The following is a 26,861-nucleotide window of genomic DNA, read 5'->3' on the forward strand; positions in this document are numbered from 1 at the left end:
CTGTGTCAAGTATATTTTACTTGTCCTCAAGTACAGTGGAACACATTGTACTAGTTATAAAGATGTCATTAAGGGTTATTACACTGTCAAATGCTTTAACAACAGTGTCATTAATATCTCCCCTTACCTCAAGTAAAGTGGAACATGTTGGACTAGTTATAAAGATGTCAGGTTGACAGGTTATGATTTCTTGGTTAATGTCAAGTTGTCATCAAGACATTTTTTGTCTTTGTTAATGTCAAGTTGTCATAACAAAGACATTTTAAACAATGTCAACTTTGCATTAAAAGTGTCATAATTTACCGAATGACACCTAATGACAAAAGTCATAAACATTCATAAAGTTCATGTCATGTCAGTCTTATGCACACCCCTTCAAATAAAGTGTTACCCACAATTTTATTGGTTAAAATAGAGATGATGAACAAGATTCTGAATAAACAATTGGACAAAATAATAAAGTGTTGTGACAATGCAGATTTTTTTTTTTTTTTTTAAATGCGCTTTTTGTCAAAGAGATTGCGATGATGTAGCGGTTAATTGTGCGGCTCTAATGATTCCTCCTTGCATGTGACTCTCTTTCCCCCTCCAGAATGCCAGTTCAGGTTATATGGATCTTCCTGCACCAAGTTCGGCTTCAAAGATTCGGATGTAAACATTGATGTGAAGTTTCCATCCCATGTGAGTGTGAACTGTGAAGTGCTTATTAGAAGTATTCTCACGATTGACCTTTACATCTTATGGCTTTGTCTTCAAGGGTTGATTGAAGTAAATTACTGTGTATTTAAATTAGTTCCTTTTTTGAAGTTTAATTTGTCTTTATTAAGACGTTCTAGCTAGACTGTGCACAACAACTTGATTAAACCTAGCATGAAGTGAACTTTACTCTCTTCAGTTGTTAATACAGGCATCATGAAGCAATATCATTCATTTATTAAAGCTCTTATCAGACTTAGAGCTATTATTGGCTCAGCTGAAAACCTTTATTTGTCCCACAGTTTGCAAGAGCAGAGAAAATAAGTGTACAAGTTTTTAACAAAGAAGTATCATTCTTGCACAATAAAAACAGAATTACTGGACAATAAATAAGATTAAAATAGACTATGTATTATACAATGTCCTGCGGCATAATGGATTAATAAATACTGATAGTGAAAAAATATAACTCTGAAAAAATTCAAATTTGCTGTGTGAGTGTGTGTCCAATATGATAGCTAACACACAAACCATGGCATATGCATATACATAAAAGCCTTTTAAGTAAGGGATAATCCACAGCTAGATGTACATTTAATGATTTTAATGCATGACACGGAGGCCAAGAACTTCCCGACACAAAGCGCAGTGCGTTCAAAGCGTTTAACGCACATCTAGCCGTGGATTTTGGGTGACATGTTTTACAAAAATACATTTTTGCAATAAGACAGGTGAAACTCAAACAATTAGAATATCGTGCAAGTTAATTTATTTCAGTAATTCAACTTAAAAGGTGAAACTAATATATTATATAGACTCATTGCATGCAAAGTAAGATATTTCAAGCCTTTATTTGTAATAATTTTGATAGGGCTGTCAAACGATTAATCGCGATTAATCGCCAAAATAAAAGTTTGTGTTTACATAATATATGTGGGTGCACTGTTTATAATTACTATATATATATATATATATATATATTTAAGAAATATTTTCATGTATTTACTGTATATAGATTTATATATAATTTATATTATATATAAATATAAATATTTTTTTTCTTAAATATACATGCATGTGTGTGTGTATTTTATATATATATATATATATACACACAAAATAATTATAGACACCCACATATTTTATGTAAACACAAACTTTTATTTTGGATGCGATTAATCGTTTGACATCCCTAAATTTTGATGATTATGGTTTACAGCTTATGAAAACCCCAAATTCAAAATTAGAATATTGTGAAAAGGTTTTCATAAGCTGTAAACCATAATCATCAAAATTATAACAAATAAAGGCTTGAAATATCTCATTTGCATGTAATGAGTCTATATAATATATTAGTTTCACCTTTTAAGTTGAATTACAGATATAAATGAACTTTTGCACGATATTCTTATATTTCGAGTTTCACCTCTAATCTTTTACTTTTGCTGATGAAGTTTGGTCAATAATTGTTATGTAATTAAGAATCTCTCATCAGTTCCAGCATCCTGATATTCTGCTCGTGGCTCAAGAGCATCTCTCTAAAAGTGGTAAGTTGAAAGATGAAAAGCAGTGAAAACTAATAAAAAGTGTGTGTTATATTTGGCCATGGTGAAAAGAAACAGCAGGATATTAAGTTTCGAGATACACTGATGCTTTGTTATGACTGGAAATTTAAAAGCATTATAGATCAAATAAAAAGTGTAATATATGCATAAAAGCACCCACCAATATAGAATAGCAATGGTATGTTTTAATTTTTCTCTCCGTTTTATTTTCATAATTGCAGATCTTTTTGTGGATGTGGAGGGAGACTTCCACAGGAGGATGCCTGTCGTTGTGTGCCGAGAGAAATCAAGGTCTGCTTCCTTAATTATTATTCTTTTACAAAGCTTAAATATGAAGCTAACTGCATGTGTATATATAGTTTTATGATTTTTTTTATATTGTTTTAATTTTTTTTAAATGTACACTAATGTCAAAAGGTTTTTCGAGTCAGTAAGATTTAAAATAAATAAATAAATACGTTTATTCGGGTATTGCATTGATCAAAAGTGACTGTAAAGTCATCTATATTACAAAAAAAAAATCTATTTTTAAATAAATGTTTATTCTGAACTTTATTAATCAAAGGATCCTACAAAAATATGAAGCAGCACAACTGTTTTCAACATTGATAATAATCAGAAAAGTTTCTTGAGCATCAAATCAGCATATTAGAATGATTTCTGAAGGATCATGTAACACATGATCACAGGAATAAATAACTTTTTGTAATATATTCACATAGAAAACACATTTTTTCAATTGTAATATGTCACTATTTTTTTTTTTTTTTGCCAGAATATATTTATTAAAGGAACACTCCGACTTTTTGGGACTTTAGCCTATTCACCTTACCCCCCAGAGTTAGATAAGTCCATACATACCTTTTTCATCTCCGTGCGTGCTGTAAGTCTGTTTGACGCACCCACCGCTAGCCTAGCTTAGCACAAAGACTCGATGTGACTGGTTGCAGCTTTCATACTGATCCAAATGAGTGGCAAAATAACGCAAACGTTTTCCTATTTACATGTTGTGATTTGTATAGTCACATAATGTACAAATAACAAAGTCAAATGAGACACAGACATCTTTTAACCGTATAAAACCTGGGAACTATTCTCTGAAGGCGAAGCACTGCTACTTTGACGGCGTAATAACCGCATCACCGGAGACACGCCGTGGTGAGGAGCGGAGAGTTCGCTCGGTGTTTGGGTAATAAAGTCAGCAATTTATAAATAGTAAAAGCGTAGTTTAGAGTCATGGGTTTTCGCTCTATTGTAAATAGCTGCGACTGTAAACAGGGGAGGTAATACCATGTTTCACAGAATTCCAACTAAAAACGCTGACTGGATGAAGAAATGGCTAACTTACTCTGGATATTTATCCAAACACACCTAAATAGATTATCAAGGGACATTATGTTTGCTCGGTACATTTCAATGGATGACTATTTTGAAAAAATGGAATTTGCCACACGGACCATAATGTGCTGAAGGATACGGCCATCCCATCGATAGCACAGACAGGACAAGTGGATCACCTGCGGCTGAGGTAAGTGTTCCGTTATGTTTTTAGATGACCTACTGTAACAGTGCCTTTAGCCAGATCTAATGTAACGTTAGTGACACTATTATATGATTAGGGTATGAATATGTTTTTATCTTGATGCGGTGCGGACGCGCTTGGGGGAAAAAAACGAGCGCGTTGAACTTGCACCCTGCGCGCGGCGCGCCTAGTAGCCTAAATTTGAAATAACCATGGAAATAACGAACTTGAGCGTGCAAAAGGGTAGGATAGGCTGTGAGTTCATTGTGCAAAAATAATTTGTGCTATTACTTTCCCCTTATTCTATCCTATAGTAATGCAATACTGTATATTATATAGGCTACTGTTGAATACATTTGGTTCAGCTAATAAATTGCATTTAAAATATATTGATTCCTGTAATAATAATTATTTATTCATGATATTTATAAATCTGGGTGCGTTTTTGGTTGGAAATCAATGAAACATGGTACTGTATTACCTGGCCTCCCCTGTTTATTGTCACAGCTCATACAATAAAGCAAACAAACACCCATGATAAACTATGCTTTTCTATCTAACGTTAGTAATTGCTGACTCTTTATTCCAACGCTGAGCGAAGCGAACTCTCTGCTCCTCGTCACGGTGCGTCTCAGGTGATTGTTATCACTCTGCCCAAGTAGCAGTGCTTCCCCTTCAGAAAATATAGTATTTATACGGTTAAAAGATGTCTGTGTCTCATATGGCCATGATATTTGCACACTCTGTGACTATACAAACCACAACATGTAAATAGGAAAACGTTTGCGTTATTTTGTCACTCATTTGGATTAGTATGAAAGCTGCAACCATTCACATCCAGTCTTTGTGCTAAGCTAGGCTAGCGGTGGGTGCGTCAAACAGACTTATAGCACGCACGGAGATGAAAAAGGTATGTATGGACTTATCTAACTCTGGGGGGTAAGGTGAATAGGCTAAAGTCCCAAAAAGTCGGAGTGTTCCTTTAAGTGAAACAACCGCAATGCCTACCAGAAAGCCATCACTGTACAATGCAACAGTCTACAAATATTCATCACTTTTCTTTAAAATAAAATATATGAATTGTGCAAATCTGGTGATACAAATTATTGTCCAGAAGTGAACTGCAGCGTCCACACATCGGTCATTGTCATCTGTTAAATCAAAATCTTTGGGATATTCAATAAAAGTATTCCAGATATTCTCAAATAATTCTTCTTTGCCTTTTAGCACATATGTAATCCTCTCTAACGTAAGAGCAGACTGCTTCTGCCGTAACCAGAAAGTGCCTCTTGGTCTACATGTTTTTTTTGTTTTTTTTTTACAAAATATATACATCTTTTGTCATTAAGCAGACTAAAGTCAATAAATGTACGTTCATTTTTAGTATAGTTATGCCTCTCTGGATATAAGCCCAAAAGAAACAATTTTGGTTGTAATATTATTTGTTTGGAAATAATATTTTGAGTAATGTCTCTTATTTCTTCCCAAAAGAGTTTAATTTTTGTACAATATGTCACTATTTTTACTGTACTTTTGAGCAGAAGAAAAGTCTTTCAAAAACATTTTAAAAAATCCTACTGACCCCAAAGTTTCGAATGGTAGTGGATGTTAAATTAATTGACAGAGGAGCATTTTCTTTTTTATAACTGCTTTAAACTTATGTTATGTGTTTTTTTTTATCTTTTGAAGTGGTCTGATCTGTAAAGTCAGTGCTGGTAATGAAAGTGCGTGCTTAACAACAGCATATTTGATCGAGATGGCGAGTCTGGAGCCGCAGCTCATCCCGCTGATCACATGCTTCAGATTCTGGGCTCAGGTAAGACTGATGTGCTGTTTGGTCTAATAGACAGTCTGTAGGTTTAACCCTAAAACCGTATTCTGGACAAATGTGGGCAAAATAGTTTTGATTTATTTTTAAAAAATACTTCCCTTGATCTGAGCGGTACAAGACTTGGGTACTTTTCCTAAGTTTGCACAATTTTTTTTGACTCAATTCTACAAAAACTCCTTAATCTTGTATTTGGGTCTAAAATGGGCACCCATAGAAATTAATGGGAAAAACGGTAATTTAGAGCATTCTAAAATAAGCCAAAATAAGTCACTTCATCTTTAGGTTTTAGCTCTAAGAACTTATTGGAATGATATTTTAATCTAGTTAAAATGAATAATAATAATAATAAAACTAAGCATAGAAAATATGGTACTTTTTGAAGTAAATAAATTCAAAAATACCCCTAAAATAAAATAAAAACACCATAAATGGATAGACAAAACTTTATCGAAGACAGTGATATAACATTTATAATAAATAAAAATTAGGATCACACCTGAGTCCACAATTACAGGATTAAGGGCTATAAAGTGAATACGGTTTGAGGGTTAAATGCAAAATTGCATGGTTTGTTTACTACGGTTCTCAGTGTTGTCTGAAACATGACATATGGTATGTTAGTTAAATATAATATTGCATGGATTTAATAGGTGGGTAGCATTTTGTTTTGATGTGCAGTGATACAGCATAAATAAGCTCTGCATGCGTCTTTATATATATCCTTATAATATGTGATGTTTTTTTTTGTTTGTGTCAATTAGATTTGTTGTGTAGACCAGATGGAAGAAGGTGGCCTTCCGTCATACTGCTTTACCCTCATGGTCATCAGCTTCTTGCAACGACGCAAGGAACCTGTCTTGCCTTCATACCTCGAACACGTGGTGTGTGATTCAACATTAATGCATCATTTATTCACGTTTATAGGACCAATGCCTGATTATTGCATCTGGATCCTTTTGGAGAGGTAACCTGAGATAATCTGCAGTCAGCCGGTCATTGTAAAACAACGAAAAAGAAACCCTGACACTGTAATCAAGACGCAGACCATAATGCAATAATTATCCCGTTTATTACACAGATACTCATCACATGAATAAATATAGGAAATTAACATTTGTAATCCAACCTGAAATTATTTGATAACACTTTTCTTAACCCTCTGGGGTTGTTCGGCCCAAATGGACCTGAAGAATTTAAATACATTTTTCTTTAAAAATCACAGCTTCCTCGGAATGGTCCGAAATTTGGTGACTTTGTTGGTATTTGAACACCCAAAAAAATTGGGGACAGGATGCAAGTAGTCTAAGTGGTTGTAAAAAAAAATAGTCACACTTGGGGTGTTCGGGTCCAAATGGACCCGCATGGAAAATGAATAGGAAATTGGCAAAAATGCGAAATAGTGAGGGTTTTTTTGTGCGTACAATCTACAAATCAGCCACGATCTTGAAAAAAGCACACAACAGTGAAGGGGTGAATCTATAAAACATCAAGAGTGCAAAACAGACGCATCCACACTCATACACACACACACCTTTATACACAAACACACCAAAAAATTCAGATTATACATGTTTTGCATTTTTAAAATGCTCAGTTTGTCCACCAGATGGCATCCATCTCATTTCAAAAATTGCTTTTATGAGGCAAAATTTCAAAAAAAATTTTTTTTTGCTTGACTCTAAAATGAAATACAGCTTTAAAAAAAATATATTTTTTTTAAATATTTTTTTATTATGTTCAATGGGGGAAATTTTGTCATAATTATTGCATTAATACTAATAATATATTTTTTTATTTTTGAAATTTTCTCAAAACACCAAAAAAGAAAAGAAAAAATATTATAAAAAACGAGTAAAATTTTTTTTTTTTAAATATGAATCCCACCCTTTGGGTCCATTTGGACCCGAACACCCCGAGTGTGACTCTGAAATGAACAACCCCAGAGGGTTAAAGCATTTATGTTTAATGCATTAACTGAGGTTAATATTTACGGAAGCATATTGCATTTACTTGAAGAAAAAAAAATCTACTCTGTTTTTCTGAATTTACGAGTGAATTATCTCAGAATTACGAGATAATTTTTCTTGAAAAAAAAATTTCACTCTGTTTTTATGAATTAATGAGGTACTCATAATTTTTGAAATAATCAAGTCATTAATTCAGAAAACAGAGCAAAAACTTATCTCAGATAATTACATGTGCGTTCCGTGTGCACATGTGATACTGATGTTGCGCGACGTTAATCATGCGGCGCAGAGTGCATTTGACCGGCATAAAATCAGCCGGCCGGTCATGGCCAATCACGTGAAAATCGGCCGGTTCTGGTCACGCTCCGGTCAATCGGTGCATCTCTAGTATTTTGCAAAGTTTCTGACATACTGGATAATGTTAGCTCATTAAAACACATCATTAAATTATCATAGACAATACATATCGCACACCTCTATAATGAAGAACAGAATGGCATTTACTACTGAAAACCCAACTTAGACTAGAAAATGTAGAAAATGTTTCATATGTTTATGGATAATCCTGTAAGAAAGTGTTTTCATCGTGAGGTAGTTAATTTGTCGCAGAGACTGATGTTGTGTCTTGTTTTAGGGGTTGCCTGTGAGTAAACTGAAGAGTTTCTCCCTAACCGGCGTTGAAAAAGGACACGTACTATGGGTATATGATCCAACCTCAAATGATACACAAGATAAAGACAAATTCATCAAGAAGGGAAAGGTTAGTATTTTCACAGCTACTTGTGTATTGTGCATTTAAAGGTTTAATGTGAGGACAGTTTTGAGGTCAGGCCAAAAGAAAGTCCACTGTGTTTTATGGAAGCTTGTTTCCACCACAAAATAAAGGTAATTGCATCATTTTTATCTCACAATTGCGATTTATAATGTCCGAATTGCGAGGTAAAAACCTTGTTATTGCAAGAAAAAAGATCAGAATTGCATGTTTATAGACCATTTTGCAAGATGTAAACAACACTGGTCTAGAAACGCTTCCTGTTTCAGTTTGTAACTGTTTTCTTTATTTCACATGTAAAGAAAACATCTTAAAGATGTTTGTTTAACTTTTTGATTAAGTTTTATATGTTCTGTTGGTTGTATTTTATCCCAGATTTTATGTTGTGTTAAAAAACTGAAACAGGAAGTGCTTCTGGACCAGTGTTGTTTACATCTTGCAGTTTTGACTTTATTTCAGGATCGGGAGATGAAGCTAACTTTTGAATATGAAAGTAACTTTTATTTTGTATTTTGTGTTATTCTAAACAAGCTTCCATTGTATTTGTTTACCTATTGGTTTTGATTTGTTTTTTCTAAAATAGTCTCCACTGGTTTTCAAAGACCGAAGTCCTCCTGTACAGCTGGGGAAGCTTTGGGTCGAGTTACTGCGATATTATTCACTGGAATTTCAAATACCCGAGAAAGTCATTAGCGTGCGCACAAATGGTGACTTGTGGCGTGATCTGAAAGACTGGCCCAAAAAGAGGATTGCAATAGAAGGTAGACATCACAATGTTTTTATGTTTTCAAAAGTAGGGCTATGAATCGATTAATCGCGGTTAATCATATCCAAAATAAAAGTTTGTGTTTACATAATATATGTGTGTAGTGTGTATAATTATTGTGTATACATCTTATGAATTTTTATAGTACATGCTTATTTATCAGTATTTATTTTTGTCATTATTTATTAGATGTACTGATCTGTGTATTGCATTTTAGATCCTGCTGCAGAGTAAATTTCCTTTCTAAGGATAAATAAAGTGAAACTTGAACTATATAAATACACACATATGCTTGTATATGTTTAAGAAAAATGTGTTATTAATATATAAAATATTTATATTTATGTGTAATCAATTTTAAGTATATACATGGAAATATTTCTTAAACATATGCATGCATGTGTGTGTATTTATATATAGAAAATAATTATACACACTACACGTTTATATTATGTAAACAAACTTTTATTTTGAGCGTGATTAATCATTTCACATCCCTATTCAAAAGTCTCTTCCGTTCATCAAGGCTGCATTTATTTAATTAAAAATACAAAAAAATGTGTAATATTGTGAAATATTATTACAATTTAAAATGACTAATTTTCATGTGAATATATTGTAAAGTGTAATTTATTTTAGTGATCAAAGCTGTATTTTCATCATCATTACTCCAGTCTTCAGTGTCACATGATCCTTCAGAAATCACTCTAAAATGATGATTTTCTGCTCATTTATGATTTTTATTATCAATGTTGAAAACATTTTTGTACATTTTTTTATTTTAGTATTCTTTGATGAATAGAAAGTTACAAAGTGCAGCATTTATCTGAATTTTGTAGCATTATAAATGTCTTTACTATAACTTTTGATCAATTTAATTCAATACTCAAGACTGGAGTAATGATGAGCTTTGAACACTGGAATAAATTACATTTTAAAATAGAAAACATTTTAAATTGTCATAATATTTTACAATATTACTGTTTTTTGAGGGGTATTTTTAATTAAATAAATGCAGCCTTGGTGAACATAAAAATATATAATAAAATCTCACAGATCCAAAACCTTTAACTGGTAGTGTACGTCTGCCTAGATATGAGACATATCAATATTCATCTCTGTTTTTTCTTTCTCAGATCCATTCGCCGTCCAGAGGAATGTGGCTCGGACGTTGAGTAGTCAGATGATGTTTGACTATATGTGTCATTGTCTCAAAACGACTTATAAGTACTTTGCTTCTCCTCCAAAAAGCAAAGCTGGGAAAGTCCGTTCAAACAGTCAAACCGATAAATCCGGGAGTGGTGTGAACCATGTCGATGCGGTGAAGAAAAGCAAGAAAGTGCCGGCTGAGGATTTGAACAGATCCCGTGCCAGATCCAGTCCACATAGTACAGAAGATCTCGAGGACTCTGACTATATGATTGAGCTGGAGCAGGACGATGAGGAAGAAGCCGACTCTGACGCCGAGACTGAGGTGTGCAAAGCGTGTAAATACAGTGGCCATCATTTCAAGTGGATCAAAAAAGTTCATCAGTTATCCTAAGACAAGTTCATATTTAACTTTGATTTATCTTTTGATCCACTTCAAATGTTGACCTCTGTAGATTGAGAAGAAATAGTCTTCTTTTAATCAGGCAGTTGAGTTTAGGAACAGAAATTAGATCCTTGTAAAGAGCTTCTGAGGTAAATTTATCTTCTTCCCTTTTGGTGCTCTTTGCGTGTCGGTCGATTATTATTTATTTTTTTTTTTTTGTGTGTGTGTCAATGAAATTAATGTACTATATTTTACTTTGATAATGTTTTTTATTGAATATTTTTTAGGGGATTTTTTTTGTACTAAATTATATTTACGCTGTATTTATAATCCAATGGATTTTATCCATTTAATGCATTAAATTTCCAATCAAACTTCGACTTAAGTTTGATCTCTTTTCAAAGATGACACTTAGCAGATTATTCCCGAAGTAAAAAAAGTTAAAACAAAAAGTAACAGAAAGGTTATGTGCATTTTTGTTAATGAAATTTATGTACTATATTTTAGTTTGATAATGTTTTTTATTTAATACTTTGTAGGGGATTTTTTTTTGTACTAAATTATATTTACGCTGTGTTTATAATCCAATGGATTTTATCCATTTAATGCATTAAATTTCCACTTCGACTTAAGTTTGATCTCTTTTCAAAGATGACACTTGGCAGATTATTCCCGAAGTCAAAAAAATAAAAATAAAAAGTAACAGAGTGAAAAATTATGAAAAATGCACAAAAATATGAAATATATATTTTCAAAATCACGTTTAACTCTAAAACTGCAAGAAAATCAATGATATCTCAAAAAACGAGCTTTTAAAAAGTTTTCACTTGATAAAATTTGTCTCCCATTGATTTGTTGCAATGTGCTCATTTTTGACCACGAGGAGCACAAATGTGGCTATTTTTCCCCAGGACCACTTAACCTTTTTGAATCATGTCCATAATTTTTTGTGTGTGTTCACATAGCAAGTGCCAAAACCTTTACCAAGTTTAGTACCGTTCCAATGAAGTAGAAAAAAAAGAAAAGAAAGTATGTTATGTGTTTAGGTGCCGAAGAGTCTGTTTTCCAGTTAAAATAAGACCAAGATCTTTAATACATTTGTGGTATAATTTCAGCTAAATGTGAAATACTGAAGGAACAGTTTTTGCATTACTTTCAGAATTAAACTGAGTGTGCACATTTGTAGGGTGAAGAAGAAGATGAGGAAGATGACGACGATGATGACATCGAGCTTGATGAATCTGGTTGTGATCCTTCTGGCGACGAGATCTTCCCCTTCGACCGGGAGACGAGTGACGATGTGGGATCCGATGTTGGCGATCCCGAGGAAGCAGCGTCTGTCCAAATCAAACCAAAAGCAGAGCGTACCAAATCTGAATCTCCTGTGGTAACGCAGGCGGACCTTGAGGGCGTTCATTATGTCTTCACCAAGAGGGTTTTCAGTGATGGCAAGGTAAATATACGACTTATATATCAAAATGACATGAACCAAGAGAAAACATTACCGTCTACAGCCACGAGAGGGCGCTCTACACTGCTCCTGTAGGCTAACCCCTGAAAAAATTTACTGAAAACTGAAAAATTAACTTAAAGGTGCCTTGTGTCAAAAAAAAAATCAATTCATACTCCAAATTCCATACCAGATGGGGGCAGTATACCTCCAGAAAGGGAGTTGTGCCGCGGCTGCGCACGCGCACTCTCGCGTCTTCAAACAACACAAGCGAGCGCATATTTTCAAATCAATTGACACGATAGTAAAAGGTTGCAAGACCGCAGTTTCACGTGGAGCATTTGGAGATTTTTATAGCTTAGAGACTCAATGGACAACATCTCAACACTAAATTATAACGGCCGTCTCATAGACGTCTGTCTCAAATACAAGCCAGTGCATTTCGACGATATGGGAAAATAAAAAAAGCAAGGGCTATTTTTTTCCCGAAGTTTTACGGTATTTGGTTCGTTCATATTATATTTTTATTGTTAGTTTGAATTAATTCAGACAGACAACATTCGCTGATGTTGACCAAGCTAGCGCCATTCAGAGCTGCCAACTCTCACGAATTCACCTTGAGACACGCAATCGACACTTTTAACACGCTCTCACGCCACACATCAATCACGACACGCAGACAGAGCAGGTTAGTTATGATATATAAAAAAATCTCAGCTCTCAGATTCTGTCAATTTTATTGCGCGATTCAAATAATAAATACGGTTTTGGCGCTTGTAAATGTTACACGACAGATCCCTAGCGCACGTGAACCGATCATCTCTACTAGCTAATGGAAAAAGAGCACGAACACACTGTTGAAAGATACAGTATGCTACAACTTACCAAGATGTATTCCTCATGCATAATATCGAACCAATCGTTTTTTGACCTCTTGGGCTGTACTTTCCACACGATTGACATCAGGTTCAAGTACACACACAAGCCGTGCGAGTTACTTGTGTATTGCAGTGTTGCCCGCCCGCATACCGCCTCCCATGGCCGAAACTGGTATTACGACGACACCTGTCGGGCCGGGGCTAGTAATTTAGCATGCTAATTCAGGTTGATATCGCTACAGCACTATAACTTGTAATTTTTTTAATGACATCATCAACCTTATTTCTGCTCATTCTTTTGATGCGTGTAGCTCATTTTTTGGATATTTTAACCTCAATTCTTACACCGTGTCCTAACTACACACGACGCGATAAAATTCCAGCGACAGCAAATGTGTCTATCCACACTGTGAGACGCCACACGTCAATCAACAGATATTCACTCTACTTTAAATTGAAAATAAAGCGGAATTTGTTTTACACAGGTTGATGCGTCATTAGTAGCCTACCATATAGCCAAATGCTACATTCATTCCTTCATTCGCTGTAGATGAAAGTCTAAACTTAGCTTAACTTACCATGTGTATTCAATGCTTCAGCTATACTTCTCCAGACGGAATCCTTTTTCCCGATGTCTTTGTGGAGTTTGTGGACACGGATACCGATACAAATATTTGTTGGTTTTAAAATCCGATATTCCGATATATCGGCCGATATTTTTCGGAAACGCGCAACAAAACATTAACAGATTTCCCTAACATTAGTTATTTGTAGTTATTTATGAGTTTTAACTAAAATAACATGATAATGTGTTTTATAAAGAAACTTGTTTCTTTTGTCACAACAGAACAGACTGATGATAGTGGCATTAGCCTGCTTTGTGGTTAGCTAGTCTATGATGAGCCATAATTTAGCAATGGATAACGTCATACTGCAAATTGTAAAATATACATTTTCAATATAACAGGCCAAGGAGAGATGATGCGTCACGTGAACTGTACTTCAGTCATATTGTCAAAAGTTAAAAGGACAGTCAGTCAACTACTGTACGCTGTAACAACGTAACGTAATTATTACTAGCTAATTCCGCTTCACTCTCGGCAGCAAAACTGGACATGATGTTTTGTCATGCTTATTTGAGTTTAGATAACAGATGGGGATGTTCTTTTAATTATTATTCAAGCAATGTATGTATCGTGACCAACTCAACGAGTGTTGCCAACAGGAATGGTGTAGAGCGCCCTCTGGTGGACAAACTATACAACTCCAACACTCATGACATGGTTTAAGCGTGTTTCGTCCATTTTTATTTTATTTTTTAACTGCCGATATTGATAGTTTGGAAAATGCCTAATATTGGCCGATAATATCGGTCTGGCTCTATTAAAAACCTGAGGTTCAGCAGTTTCTGACGACTCGCTTCAGTTCAGAATCACTTTTTTCTTTTAGGAGACAATAACTCCACTTTGGTCTTTGAAACTTTGTAGACATTTTTTACTTTGTAGACATTTTTTTTACTTTCACAAACAACTATATTACAAAAGACATGCATAATGGGATACTTAAAATTTTTTTTTTTTTTTACATTTTAATGATGTCTTTTAACTCTAATGTGAATTCATGCATCTGCAATTCCAGCACCAGTCTTTATACACCATTGAATGTGTGTGTGTTTATTTTTTTCTGTTAGTCCCCCATTGTGATATGCGGCCTTTGCAAGAGTGATGGACATTCAAAACAGGACTGTCCCGAAGACTTCAAGCGAGTGGAGTTAAAACGCCTTCCGTCCATGACTTTGGACTTCCTGAAGATCCTCAATGAAGTCTGTGAGCAATGCTACCGTGAGTACGCTGTAGATGAAGACGTTCTTTAATTATTTCTTTTATTGTAGTGAACTTAACCTGAGGATGAAATCTAGACTGGTAATTCTGTTATGGGAAGATACAGGCAAATATATCAAGTCTTTGCCTTTCTTACACGTTTAGTCATGTTTTTGTTATTTACATGCATCTTTCTTTGTTTTTATTAAAAGTTCAAATCTAACTTGCATTTACATTTTTGCATGTAGCTCCACCGATTCAATACAAACGATTGCATTTATTTAGGTGACTTTGCACCAGACGATGTGGAGGTGAAAGTCAGAGAACACATTTTACAAGACTTTGAGACTTTCCTGAGATGTCAAGTGCCAGGTAATGTAGATTGTGCATATCTTTAGAATCTAAGTATGTGAAGTTTGGGATTTTTCCATTTAAATGCACTGAGAGATTTCTTCTTCTGTATTGCTGCATGACACTTTGTCCACAAATAAACAAAATGGCGAATCAGAACAATTTGCTTAATATACAATTCATTAGAGCAGTGAGATTACACGTTTTTAAGCTGGATATCAACATTTTTTGAAAAATTCAGCCATTTTTTTGTTGTTTATTTTTACGGCAAGTCATTAAAGGAGTAGTTCACTTTTAAAAAAACTTTTGCTGATAATTTACTCACCCCCATGTCATCCAAGATGTCCATGTCTTTCTTTCTTCAGTCGAAAAGAAATTAAGGTTTTTGGTGAAAACATTCCAGGATTTCCTCCATATAATGGACTTCAATGGGAACCAAACGGTTCAAGGTCCAAATGAGAGTTTCAGTGCAGATTCAGAGGGCTTTAAACGACACCAGACGATGAATAAGTGTCTTATCTAGGACCCTTCGAGTCATGACTCGAATAAAGATTTGTTCATTTTGATGAACGAGTTCGAACAGGAGAGTGACAAACGGGCATCACAGAACAGAGCAAGGTGAACATTTGCGCTTATAAAACTTAAACTTTTTTTATTTTATTTTTTAAATGGCCGATCGTTTCGCTAGATAAGACCCTTATTCATCGTCTGGTGTCGTTTAAAGCCCTTTGAAGCTGCACTGAAACTCTCATTTGGACCTTGAACCGTTTGGACCCCATTGAAGTCCATTATATGGAGAAAAATCCTGCCATGTTTTCATCAAAAACCTTAATTTCTTTTCGACTGAAGAAAGAAAGACATTGAGATCTTGGATGACATGGGGGCGAGTAAATTATCAGCAAAAATTTTTTTTTAAGTGAACTACTCCTTTGAGAACAAGTTTTACTCTATATTTGTCAAAGACTGTTTTATATGTATTTAATGAGAGGACTATACAGATGCTTATTTGTTGGTGTGTGTTTTCATTTATTTATCAGGGGCCAAGTTGGCTTTGTTTGGTTCATCCAAGAATGGGTTTGGCTTTAAACAGAGTGACTTGGACATCTGTATGACTCTCGAAGGCCAGGACACCGCAGCGGTAATGTCCCAAGGTCGCAAACATGCATTAAAGGGATAGTTCACCCCAAAATGAAGATTCTGTCATTTTTCAGCGCTTCTGTGTTGTACGTCACACGTAGGCTCACTTTTGGCCGACGCTGGTCATGTGTGTGATGCGTGTGACGTACAACACAGAAGCTACGTGAACACACTCGAGGCCCACAGAGAAGGAAATTAATAGTTGAATAAAGTCGTTATTTTTGTTTGTTTTCTGCGCACAAAAAGTATTTTCGTCGCTTGATAAACTAAAGAATGAGCCACTGTAGTCACTCGGACTATTTTAACAATGTCTTTAATAACTTTTCTGGGCCAGCAAGTTTCGATTTTGAGGAGTGATCAGAAATATCTTAATTTTTGTTCTGAAGATGAACGAAAGTCTTACGGGGTTGAACAACATGAGGGTGAGTAATTACTGACAGAGTTTACATTTTGGGGTGAACTATCTCTTTAAATTGATCAAAAGTGATGTTAAAGATATTTATGATGTTACATAAGATTTCTATGTATTAGTTCTATATGTGTTCATTAAGTGTCCTAATCTGGTTCCTCTGATAGGGCTTGGACTCCATGGCTGTCATTGAGAGCTTGGCTAAAGCTCTACGGAAACACCATGGTACGGTTTTTTTATTTGCTTTTTTTTTTGGGTGTGTGATTGTGAAATTGCCTGTTGTTTGCGCTAGGCACTCGGTACTCATGTTTTGTACTGTTTACTATTAAATAGATTTGACATTTTTAGGAAGGGAAAGACTGTCTTATACATTGTCCCCTCTCAGAAGCTCTAATCTTCTGACTGGTAAATGAAATGACAAAGAGCCTCTCTGTACGCCTTTAAAAGCTTGTTTTTCAAGTAAATCAGTGCTTTTGTTTTACACCCATGTCTATTTATCCATCCATTCATTTTAGGGCTGAGAAACATCCTACCTATTACTACTGCAAAAGTCCCAATTGTGAAGTTTTACCATGCCAAAACTGGACTAGAGGGAGATATAAGCTTGTACAATACACTGGTGAGAGAATAATTCAGTTGCATTATTTTTACATGTCCAAACTTGACTCGTCTTTAATGGAAGTTTAATAGCAAACCAAAAAAAATTGTTTATAGCGTTAGATTTTTTTTTATAAGAAAGCCCTCTTTACATGTTTGCAAAAGTTATGGATTGTGGATGTAGCTCGTTCCTTATCGGCAAACTTCAATATTTTGATAAAAGACAAGTACTATGCTTGTTTGGAGTTCTTCAAAAGGATCAAAACGAAATATCGGCCCTATGTTTAACTATTCCCTTCATTTGCAAAATATTACAGCAATGTTCGTCAGGCACACATACACAGGCAACACTCAAACACAGTTGTGGTCAGATTTCTCTGTTGGCAATCATCTTATGATCATTCAGTTATAGCAGACTTAATGGGAACACATCACTGGGTCAAATGTCATTGTCCTACTTATTCAAACTCAAAGCAAACATAATGAATCACAATATTCGAAAACAAATGCAGCAGATCAAATCCTCTCAATGCAAAATGTTAGACACACTGAATTAATCTCCATCAAATACACAGAGTGATTCATGTTATAAATACAATAGAAAGATTCAAATAGATTTATATTTAAGTTAGAGAACGAATAATTAAATGTCACATATTTAAAATACTGCAGTGTCTTTGTTGTTTACACATTAATTTGGATATTCAATGTGAAATTTAAAGTTACAATACAAACTTTAACCCTAAAATCGTATTCTGGACAAATGTGGGCAAAATAGTTTTGATTTATTTTTTAAAAATACTTCCCTTGATCTGAGCGGTACAAGACTTGGCTACTTTTCCTAAGTTTGCCTCCTGAACACACACAATTTTTTTTGGACTCAATTCTACAAAAACTCCTTAATCTTGTATTTGGGTCAAAAATGGGCACCCATAGAAATGAATGGGAAAAACTGTAATTTCGAGCATTCTAATATAAGCCAAAATAAGACACCAGGTGACAGCAAAGTCACTTCATCTTTAGGTTTTAGCTCTAAGAAATGATTGGAATGATATTTTAATGTAGTTAAAATAAATAAATAAATAAAGCATAAAAATAAGCATAGAAAATATGTTACTTTTTGAAGTAAATAAATTAAAAAATACCCCCAATAAATAAAAACACCATAAATGGATAGACAAAACTTTATCGAAGACAGTGATATAACATTTATAATAAATAAAAATTAGGATCACACCTGAGTCCACAATTACAGGATTAAGGGCTATAAAGTGAATACGCTTTGAGGGTTAATGTTAGGTGAATTTTATTTTATTTTTATTTTTTATCGACATCCCTAATTAAATTCGTGGTTTGGAAATCTTGGAAAGTTTAGTGTACAATTTGCACAAACTTTTTTCTTTTTAATTGAAAAGGTTTTGAGGGAAAATCCTAATTTATGCATCTTTTATAAAAAAATAAATAAATACATAAATGTAACTAAACCTGTACTTTTAAATTAGGGCTGGGCAACGATTAATCGCGATTAATCGTATCCAAAATAAAAGTTTGTGTTTACATAATTTATGTGTGTACTGTGTATAATAATTTTGTATTTTGTATATAGAAATACACACACATGCATGTAAATATTTCATAAATGTTTGCATGTATACTGTATACTTGATATATATTTTTACATAACTTATTAAATATAAATATTTTATATATTAATAAAACATTTTTCTTTAATATACATGTGTGTGTACATTTTTATATATATAAAATAATCATACACAGTACGCACACAAATATTATGCGATTAATCATGACTAATCTTTGCACAGCCCTACTTTAAACCCATATTACGTCTTAGTAGTTCACTTATAGTCCTCATAGTTCACTTATAGTTATTTTACAGCACAATAGTAATTACATGTACCATGTGACAAAGAAAATTATTGTGCATAATTAAATTACATGCAACTGACCCTCAAAACACACCCTGACCCTATAGTAAGTACATTATTATTACTCATAACTTAATGCATAATTACACTGTACCACGAACACCTTAAAATAAAGTGATTCCCTCAATTGTTTCTAGTGTAAATAGTCCACATGCAAAGTGCAACCAAGATTTTTCTGGTTTGTTTCCTCAGGCTTTGCACAACACACAGTTACTGGCGTCTTATGCTGCCATCGACGCTCGGGTGAAGATCCTCTGCTACGTCATGAAAGTGTTCTCCAAAGTAAGTTCGACACATTCATAAACTAATGTCGTTATTGCTCCAGTCATAGAGATAGTAGTCATTAGTGGCCAAGCTTGAATGAGAAAGAATCCAGAAAGATGCTTTTGATGAAGGATGATGTTCTTCACACTTGATACACATCCTCATCCTTTAGAAGTGTATTTGGCAGCAGAAAACAGCTTCTTATCAAAATGAACAGCACGAACCAAACTCTTCCAGTCTCGACTGCAAATACAGTGATTGAGGGTCAAAGGTGAGGTTGTTCACGGGCAGCCAATGACTAGCATTATGCAGATTTGTTAAAAACCTACATAAGCCAGAGTTACTAGCCATGTTTCCATCCACTTGTCAATCGAATTATCTGAAATTCGGTTAAAAAACTCATGCGGATAAAGCTGGTGAAAGTGTGTTTCCATCCAACGGCTTTAAAGCGAATAAAAACCTGTACGTAATGACGTCACATGCTGTTTTGCAATCAAATTGGTATATCGAATTGATTTGAGACATTTTAAGGTGTTTCCATTTATTTTCGCACTGAATCGAACAACATTCAAGCAAACTTTTGCGAACAAAGTTTTGTTAGACAAAACGGATCGCGCCATCTACCAAAAATGATCAATATTTCACAAGTTGAAGGCTAATAATGCTTATGTGCCAGCTGATTGCGACATATGAATGGGATAATGTATGCGAGGCGGTTGTTGGTTGTATTCGCTATAACAACCGCCTCGCTATATATTATCCTGCTTATTAGCCTACATATAAATCAACCAAATAAATAAATAAATCAATAATTTGACACAAAATATTGACTTAAAAACGAGTATTGCTTCTGCTAAAGAAAATAGTCTGTTCCATCTCTGAACTGCGTCCATGGCAACGGTGTGTTACTAGCAGCGCCGCAGTCTGTTAACTAGAAATAACAGACCACATTCTACATTACAATTCAACCAAGCCACGTAAAAACAAGCAAAACTAACCTAAGAAAACAGCGACGCTATAAACATTGCTATGATGATGACGATGCACGTATGCCCGACGACAGCGCTCCATCAGTTCTGGGAGATCGTGGTTCACGGAAACCCTTTGGTTGCAGCATCTTTTTGCTTTGTCCACTTACATCTGTCTTTGTTGACATCCGCAATGTGTGCGCAAACAGAGATGAACTCGTCTTCTGACGTGTTGCAACCATAAAAGGGCATAAAACTTAATCGCAATTCATTATTTATTCGGCAAATAACGTTTCCATCAGCTTTTATCGCATTAGCCGTATATCGATCAAGAGAAAATTCGATGAGACCGAACGTATTTCATTTAAATCGATTTTCTTAATTCGGATAAAAACGTGTCTGGAAACATGGCTACTGACGACTCGTTTCAGTTCAGAATCATTTAATTTAGGATACATTAACTCTCTTTATCTTCACTTTGCAACATTGTAGACATTTTACTTTCACAAACAACTATATTACACACTGCATGAAAGGTAAAATCTGAAAAAGCATAATAGGGGCACTTTAACACATTTATGATCTTGATAATGTTTGTCTTTTCAGGTGTGTGACATCGGAGACGCGTCTCGCGGTAGTCTTTCTTCGTATGCTTACACTCTGATGGTCCTTTACTTCCTTCAACAAAGAAGCCCGGCTGTTATCCCAGTTCTCCAAGAGGTGATGACTGTTGCTTAAAATAAATTATTTAAATGCATGCTTACGGCACCTATACTCATATTTTTTTTAATGCATTTATTTAACCATGTGCATAGCAAAAATGTATTCTTAATTAATTAAAAACATTTTACTCTTACTTTCATGTAATTTAGAAGTGCATGTTCCCTAGTGCATAACGCAATAAATATATTTATATAAGTCTGATATTTCAACAAACAATATGTGAATATAGGTTAAAATGGGACTTATTCCTCCGTTTTGTGTGTAAAAGTAATCACTCTGAATTAATTTTGTATGTTTTTTTAGATGTATGATGGCGAGAAGAAGCCAGTAGTCCTTGTAGATGGCTGGGATGTACATTTCTACAAGGATTTGAAGAACCTGGTGAGTAAGGTTCACACTCTTAACATTTTATTCCAAAAAGCATGGCAAAAATGTTTTTTTTTAGGTAATTTACTGTATATTCTGATTTACATAACAAGTAGATATCTATAAATCCCTCTGTAATTTTTATATATATATATATATATATATATATATATATATATGCAAATTAGCTCATATTTAATTAAGGTCCCGTATTATGCCCCTTTCTTGCAAGGCCTAAAAGACAACCTGTGTTGCTTTGAACATGTTCCACATGAACTCTCTGAAAGCAAGTGTTTGATCAGTGTGTCATATTACTCTTCTTGCTCAGGTCAGAGAAGCTGAATTTTGTTAGAAGTGGAGCCAAAATGTAAATATTTGGATTTTGAATTTCTTAACTATAAAACTGTTCACGTGAGTGTTGTAACGCCCTGCTCTGACACATGAACACATTTTGTTTAAAAAAAAATAAAAAAAAATGTAAAATTGTAAAAAAAGATGTAAAATTATACACTAGCATTCAAAAGTTTGGGGACGTTTAAAAAAAAGAAAAAGAAAAAAAAAGAAGTCTCTTATATTCACCAAGGCTGCATTTCTTTGATGAAAAACACAGTAAAACCCTAATATTGAATTATCAACAAAAAACTGTTGAACTGACGTCATTAAAGAAGGAAGCCGAGGGATATTTTAATGTAGTTAAAATAAATAAATAAAGAATAAAAATAAGCATTATTTAGCTAGAAAATATGGTACTTTTTGAAGTAAATAAATTCAAAAATAACCCCAAAATAAAAAAAAAACACCATAAATGGATAGACAACTTTATCGAAGACAGTGATATAACATTTATAATAAATAAAAATTAGGATCACACCTGAGTCGTCTGTGCCCACATTTGTCCACAATTACAGGATTAAAGGGCTAAGTGAATACGGTTTGAGGGTTAATGTTAGGTGAATTTTATTTTTATTTTTTATCGACATCTCTAATTAAATTCATGGTTTGGAAATCTTGGAAAGTTTAGTGTACAATTTGCACACACTTTTTTTTTTTGTAATTGAAAAGGTTTTGAGGGAAAATCCTAATTTATGCATCTTTTATAAAAAAAAATTACATAAATGTAACTAAACCTGTACTTTTAAATTAGGGCTTGGCAACGATTAATCACGATTAATCGTATCCAAAATAAAAATTTGTGTTTACATAATTTATGTGTGTGTACTGTCACTGTGTATAATAATTTTGTATATACAGTATACAGTCCCTCCAGAAAAACGCGATTATGCGATCGCTGAATTCAATGCAAAATCAGCCAAAGTCCGCATATTTATGCGGGGGCCGCATTTTTTCAAATACGCCGCACTTTCGCCGCATAAATTGCAGATTTCCGTGCAAAATATGCGGGGTTTGCATAATTTCATAATCCTCGCATTTTCGTTGCAAAAAAAGTCACATGTATTTTAGCAGAAAGTTGAAAAATGTTGCGTTTGCTTCACACAAGAGCAGCCATTTCCACCTGTTTCCATGGGAACGTTATGAAGTGACGCAATTACGCGACGGCAGACAGACTCACGGAGGCGATTGACATCTCACAAATCGAACTCGTATAACTGTCTGTCACACGTTCTACCGTCACATCGTTACTTAATAAACAACATAAGATAAAAGAAGTAGTGGTTACCCGCACACATGGGGTGTTCGAGGCGCACATATAACACTGCAGAGAGTTCAACAGGGAGCGCGCAGCTCTTAAAGGGGCCACACCTTATTTACACTCGTTACAGTCTGAAATAAAACTAGATGAGAAATTAAATATTCCCAGCACTTTCTATGATGTAGTATGCTTGCTTATCAAAGGAAGTAATAAGAAATGACTCTTTACATTAAGGTAGTAGCCTAGTGAGAACAGGATGTTGGGGGAATCACTTTTTTCTCTTTTTCATCAAACCGCAATTTTTGCAATGTTATATAAAAATCGCAAATTTTTTCACAAATTTTTGGAAATTACCACCACAAAATTAGTCATTTTGATCGCAAAAATCACAAAAAAAAATCGTGAAATCCTGGAGGGACTGAGTATATATATAAATGCACACTCATGCATGTAAATATTTCATAAATGTTTTCATGTATATACTTGTTATATATTTTTACATAACTCATATTAAATATAAATATTAATAAAACATGTAGTCCAAACGGGCCGTTCGATGTAGGCTACTTCTGTTAAATAAAATATCTCGCTTGGCATTGAACTTTGAGCTTTATAATTTTACAGATATTATTTATACTCTAACAACAACATTACACGCTAACTAAAGTTTGAAATATGGGATCACGAAGAACGGGACTTTTAAATTACAGAAAACTTCTAACACGTTTGTTTCTCATCTTAATGTAGGTAATCAACTGGGAAAGTCATGGTGATATCTGCTAGTTCAAACAATTACACTATTGTAAAAAGTTATAGATTGATTTTTAGATCTGATTTATTAAATGTTTTTCTTCAAATCTATGAAACGTGTAGCACAAAACCGATGTCTTGGACTTATTTTGTAATAGTTGTTAAGTGTGTGACTGTTGTTCATTCCTCAGCATAAATGCTGGCCGGAGTACAGGAAGAACAGGGAGTCAGTCGGGCAGCTGTGGCTCGGGCTGCTGCAGTTTTACACCGAGACCTTTGACTTCAAGGAGTCTGTCATCTGCATCCGCAGGAAAGAACCTCTCACCACCTTCAAGAAGCAATGGACCTCCAAACATCTCGCCATCGAGGGTGAGATCAAGACATAAACTCCTGAGGAGTGGCAAAAAATCAGGCCAAAAACGTATGAATATGTATCGTTTGAATTTGAACTTTTTTCCAATTCTTATCGGTTCCTAATTTCGATCATTCACATTTATTCTAAGTCTTATTTCAAAATATTTCTCGAAACTCATTATAATATGCAGAACTGTTATCCAATCACAGCAGTGGGTGTTTACTTCCAAGTCTTCAGTGCGAGACGCCCATAAAAACGACTGTTTTTCAGCTAGGCTCACAATTTTGGTACAAAATAGCCAATTACTTTGGTGTTTGAATGCAAAACCAAGCGAACGTCATAAGTTGACCTCAGACAACAATATAATAAAATTTAAAAAGCCAGTTCATGACCCCTTTTAAGTCATATTAAAATTCGCCCAAAGGAATCAACAAGTTTTTCATTTTAATTTAATAACATGTTTTCGATGACTTAAGTATCCGATTCTAGAATTGGAATCAATTTTCGATTCCCTGCCCTAGTGGTAACATGTTGCAAGTAGCGTAATTTACATTTTAAAAAAATGATGTATCTGATCATTTTTCTTTCTCTTTCCTCTTTTAGATCCCTTTGATTTGAGTCATAATCTTGGAGCTGGACTCTCACGGAGAAGTATGTCATGTTTTTCTCTCTCTTTTTTTTTTTTCTTTTACTGTTGCATGTATTATCCTTCATACAAACCCTACCTTTCATTGCCTCCGTTTACATTTGCATCTCTTGTGTTCCAACCACATTATGCAATTATAGTAAATGGTTATATATTTCTAAGTTGTCAACCATTCTAAAAGCTTGTTATTTACACCAAGAACGATAACTATAAAGATAACGATAACTATAATAGCGTCCACACCAGCAGACGACATCGTTCTGTTTATTTTAGGTGTGCTCTGCAGTCGTCTACCGCTTTAAATAAAGCTCTTTATAGCAGGATTGACTCTCAATGTTTTTATAGTTCATCAGCTGGAAAGAAATTTGTTCTGAAAGTGATTTCAACGATATAATTTCTCTGTGCCTTTATAGTTCGACGAACGATATCTTTATCGTTATAGTTGTCCTTGGTGTAAACTTTATACATTTTTAAAGATAAATGACGTTTGCTATCTTGCCTTGTAATGCAATGAATGTGTTTTTTCTCTGGTTGTGTTTTATGTTTACAGTGGCAAGCTTCATCATGAAGGCCTTCATCAACGCCCGCAGAGTGTTCGGCACCCCTGTCCGAGTCTTTCCACCAGAGTATTTAAATAAAATGGTTCGTGTCCTTTACCTTGAGCATGTAAATTCTGTAAGACGCCTCACAAGTCAAGTGACTGTGCTCAAACTCACTGTTTGCAGGAGTACTTTTTCGACCCGGAGGTGCTGACCGAGGGCAAGCTTGCACCCAATGACCGCTGCTGTCGCATTTGTGGGAAGATTGGCCATTTTATGAAAGACTGTCCGATGCGAAAAAGGTAAGAACTATTGTAGAGTAACTTTAACTCCAATTATTGTTCATACTGAACACTATTTAATTTTAATTTTCAGCTTTGATCACAGGAAATATTACATTTTAAAAATATTTTCATAAACAGTTTTTTTTTAAAATTGTAATATTTCACACTCTTTTTTTCTATTCTGTTTTTAATCAATCACCCCGCTGCTGATTGGCTCACTCTGTCTCTCCTCCCCATCATGAGTGGACACACCCCCTAGTGATTGTCTCACTCTCTCTCCTCCCCCATAATAAGTGGACACACCCCCTACTGCTGATTGGCTCACTCTCTCCCCTCCCCATTATGAGTGGACACACCCCCTAGTGATTGGCTCACTCTCTCTCCCCTCCCCATCATGAGTGGACACACCCCCTAGTGCTGATTGGCTCACTCTCTCCTCCCCATCATGAGTGGACACACCCCCTACTGCTGATTGTCTCTCTCCTCCAGCATGAGTTGACAAGCCCCTACTGCTAATTGGCTCTCACCCCTCCCCATCATGAGTGGACACGCCCCCTATTGCTAATTGGCTCACTCATCCCCAATCTTGAGTAGACACGCCCCTACTGCTGATTGGCTCACTCTCTCCCCTCCCCCGTCATGAGTGGACACGCCCCCTACTGCTGATTGGGTACGAGTGTGTTGTGCTGCTCGGTCCGATCCACTTTCAACGGCGATTCTCAAATCAGACATTTGATGCTTTTAGATTGATTTGGTTCATTGTTTATTAATAATTTTTCTTTCAATGGTATTCTAAGACAAAGACGTGACAATGCTGATGGATTCTTCAGTGGACGTGATGCGAACAGAGCCACCAAAGGCATGATGGACGACAGCCCTTACAGGGACGGACGGTGGCGCCAGAGGGAGGAGAAATGCTGTTATCTGTGCGGCTCCAACGCTCACATCAAGAAGGACTGCCCGCTGTCCAAGTCTTTAGGTGCCTGCGCTCATTGCAGTGTTTAAAGTGCTGGGATTAACCGAGTGATGCGATTTGGTCAAGATTCACGCAGTCATTCATGTATTTCTCTT

The 26,861-nt window shown here is 34.9% G+C and overlaps 1 protein-coding gene across 2 annotated transcripts in view; it reads left to right on the forward strand.

Annotated features, from left to right (window-relative positions):
* tut7 (terminal uridylyl transferase 7) overlaps nucleotides 1-26,861 on the forward strand; it is a 35,551-nt gene that overhangs the window by 5,089 nt on the left and 3,601 nt on the right. For both annotated transcript variants that reach the window (XM_089129818.1, XM_039662120.2), the window contains exons 6-27: nucleotides 593-681; nucleotides 2,192-2,243; nucleotides 2,483-2,552; nucleotides 5,473-5,599; nucleotides 6,376-6,495; nucleotides 8,216-8,341; nucleotides 8,937-9,114; nucleotides 10,256-10,593; nucleotides 11,840-12,106; nucleotides 14,672-14,822; nucleotides 15,087-15,173; nucleotides 16,190-16,290; nucleotides 16,866-16,923; nucleotides 17,214-17,317; nucleotides 19,437-19,526; nucleotides 21,083-21,196; nucleotides 21,503-21,580; nucleotides 24,158-24,335; nucleotides 24,925-24,972; nucleotides 25,518-25,609; nucleotides 25,693-25,808; nucleotides 26,588-26,769. In XM_089129818.1, coding sequence (XP_088985944.1) covers nucleotides 593-681; nucleotides 2,192-2,243; nucleotides 2,483-2,552; nucleotides 5,473-5,599; nucleotides 6,376-6,495; nucleotides 8,216-8,341; nucleotides 8,937-9,114; nucleotides 10,256-10,593; nucleotides 11,840-12,106; nucleotides 14,672-14,822; nucleotides 15,087-15,173; nucleotides 16,190-16,290; nucleotides 16,866-16,923; nucleotides 17,214-17,317; nucleotides 19,437-19,526; nucleotides 21,083-21,196; nucleotides 21,503-21,580; nucleotides 24,158-24,335; nucleotides 24,925-24,972; nucleotides 25,518-25,609; nucleotides 25,693-25,808; nucleotides 26,588-26,769 — 2,766 coding nt within the window. The remainder of the gene's footprint in view (nucleotides 1-592; nucleotides 682-2,191; nucleotides 2,244-2,482; nucleotides 2,553-5,472; nucleotides 5,600-6,375; nucleotides 6,496-8,215; nucleotides 8,342-8,936; nucleotides 9,115-10,255; nucleotides 10,594-11,839; nucleotides 12,107-14,671; nucleotides 14,823-15,086; nucleotides 15,174-16,189; nucleotides 16,291-16,865; nucleotides 16,924-17,213; nucleotides 17,318-19,436; nucleotides 19,527-21,082; nucleotides 21,197-21,502; nucleotides 21,581-24,157; nucleotides 24,336-24,924; nucleotides 24,973-25,517; nucleotides 25,610-25,692; nucleotides 25,809-26,587; nucleotides 26,770-26,861) is intronic.

Source organism: Pimephales promelas, chromosome 4 (genome assembly GCF_988280905.1).
Source record: "Pimephales promelas chromosome 4, fPimPro1.hap1.1, whole genome shotgun sequence".
Taxonomy (NCBI): Eukaryota; Metazoa; Chordata; class Actinopteri; order Cypriniformes; family Leuciscidae; genus Pimephales; species Pimephales promelas.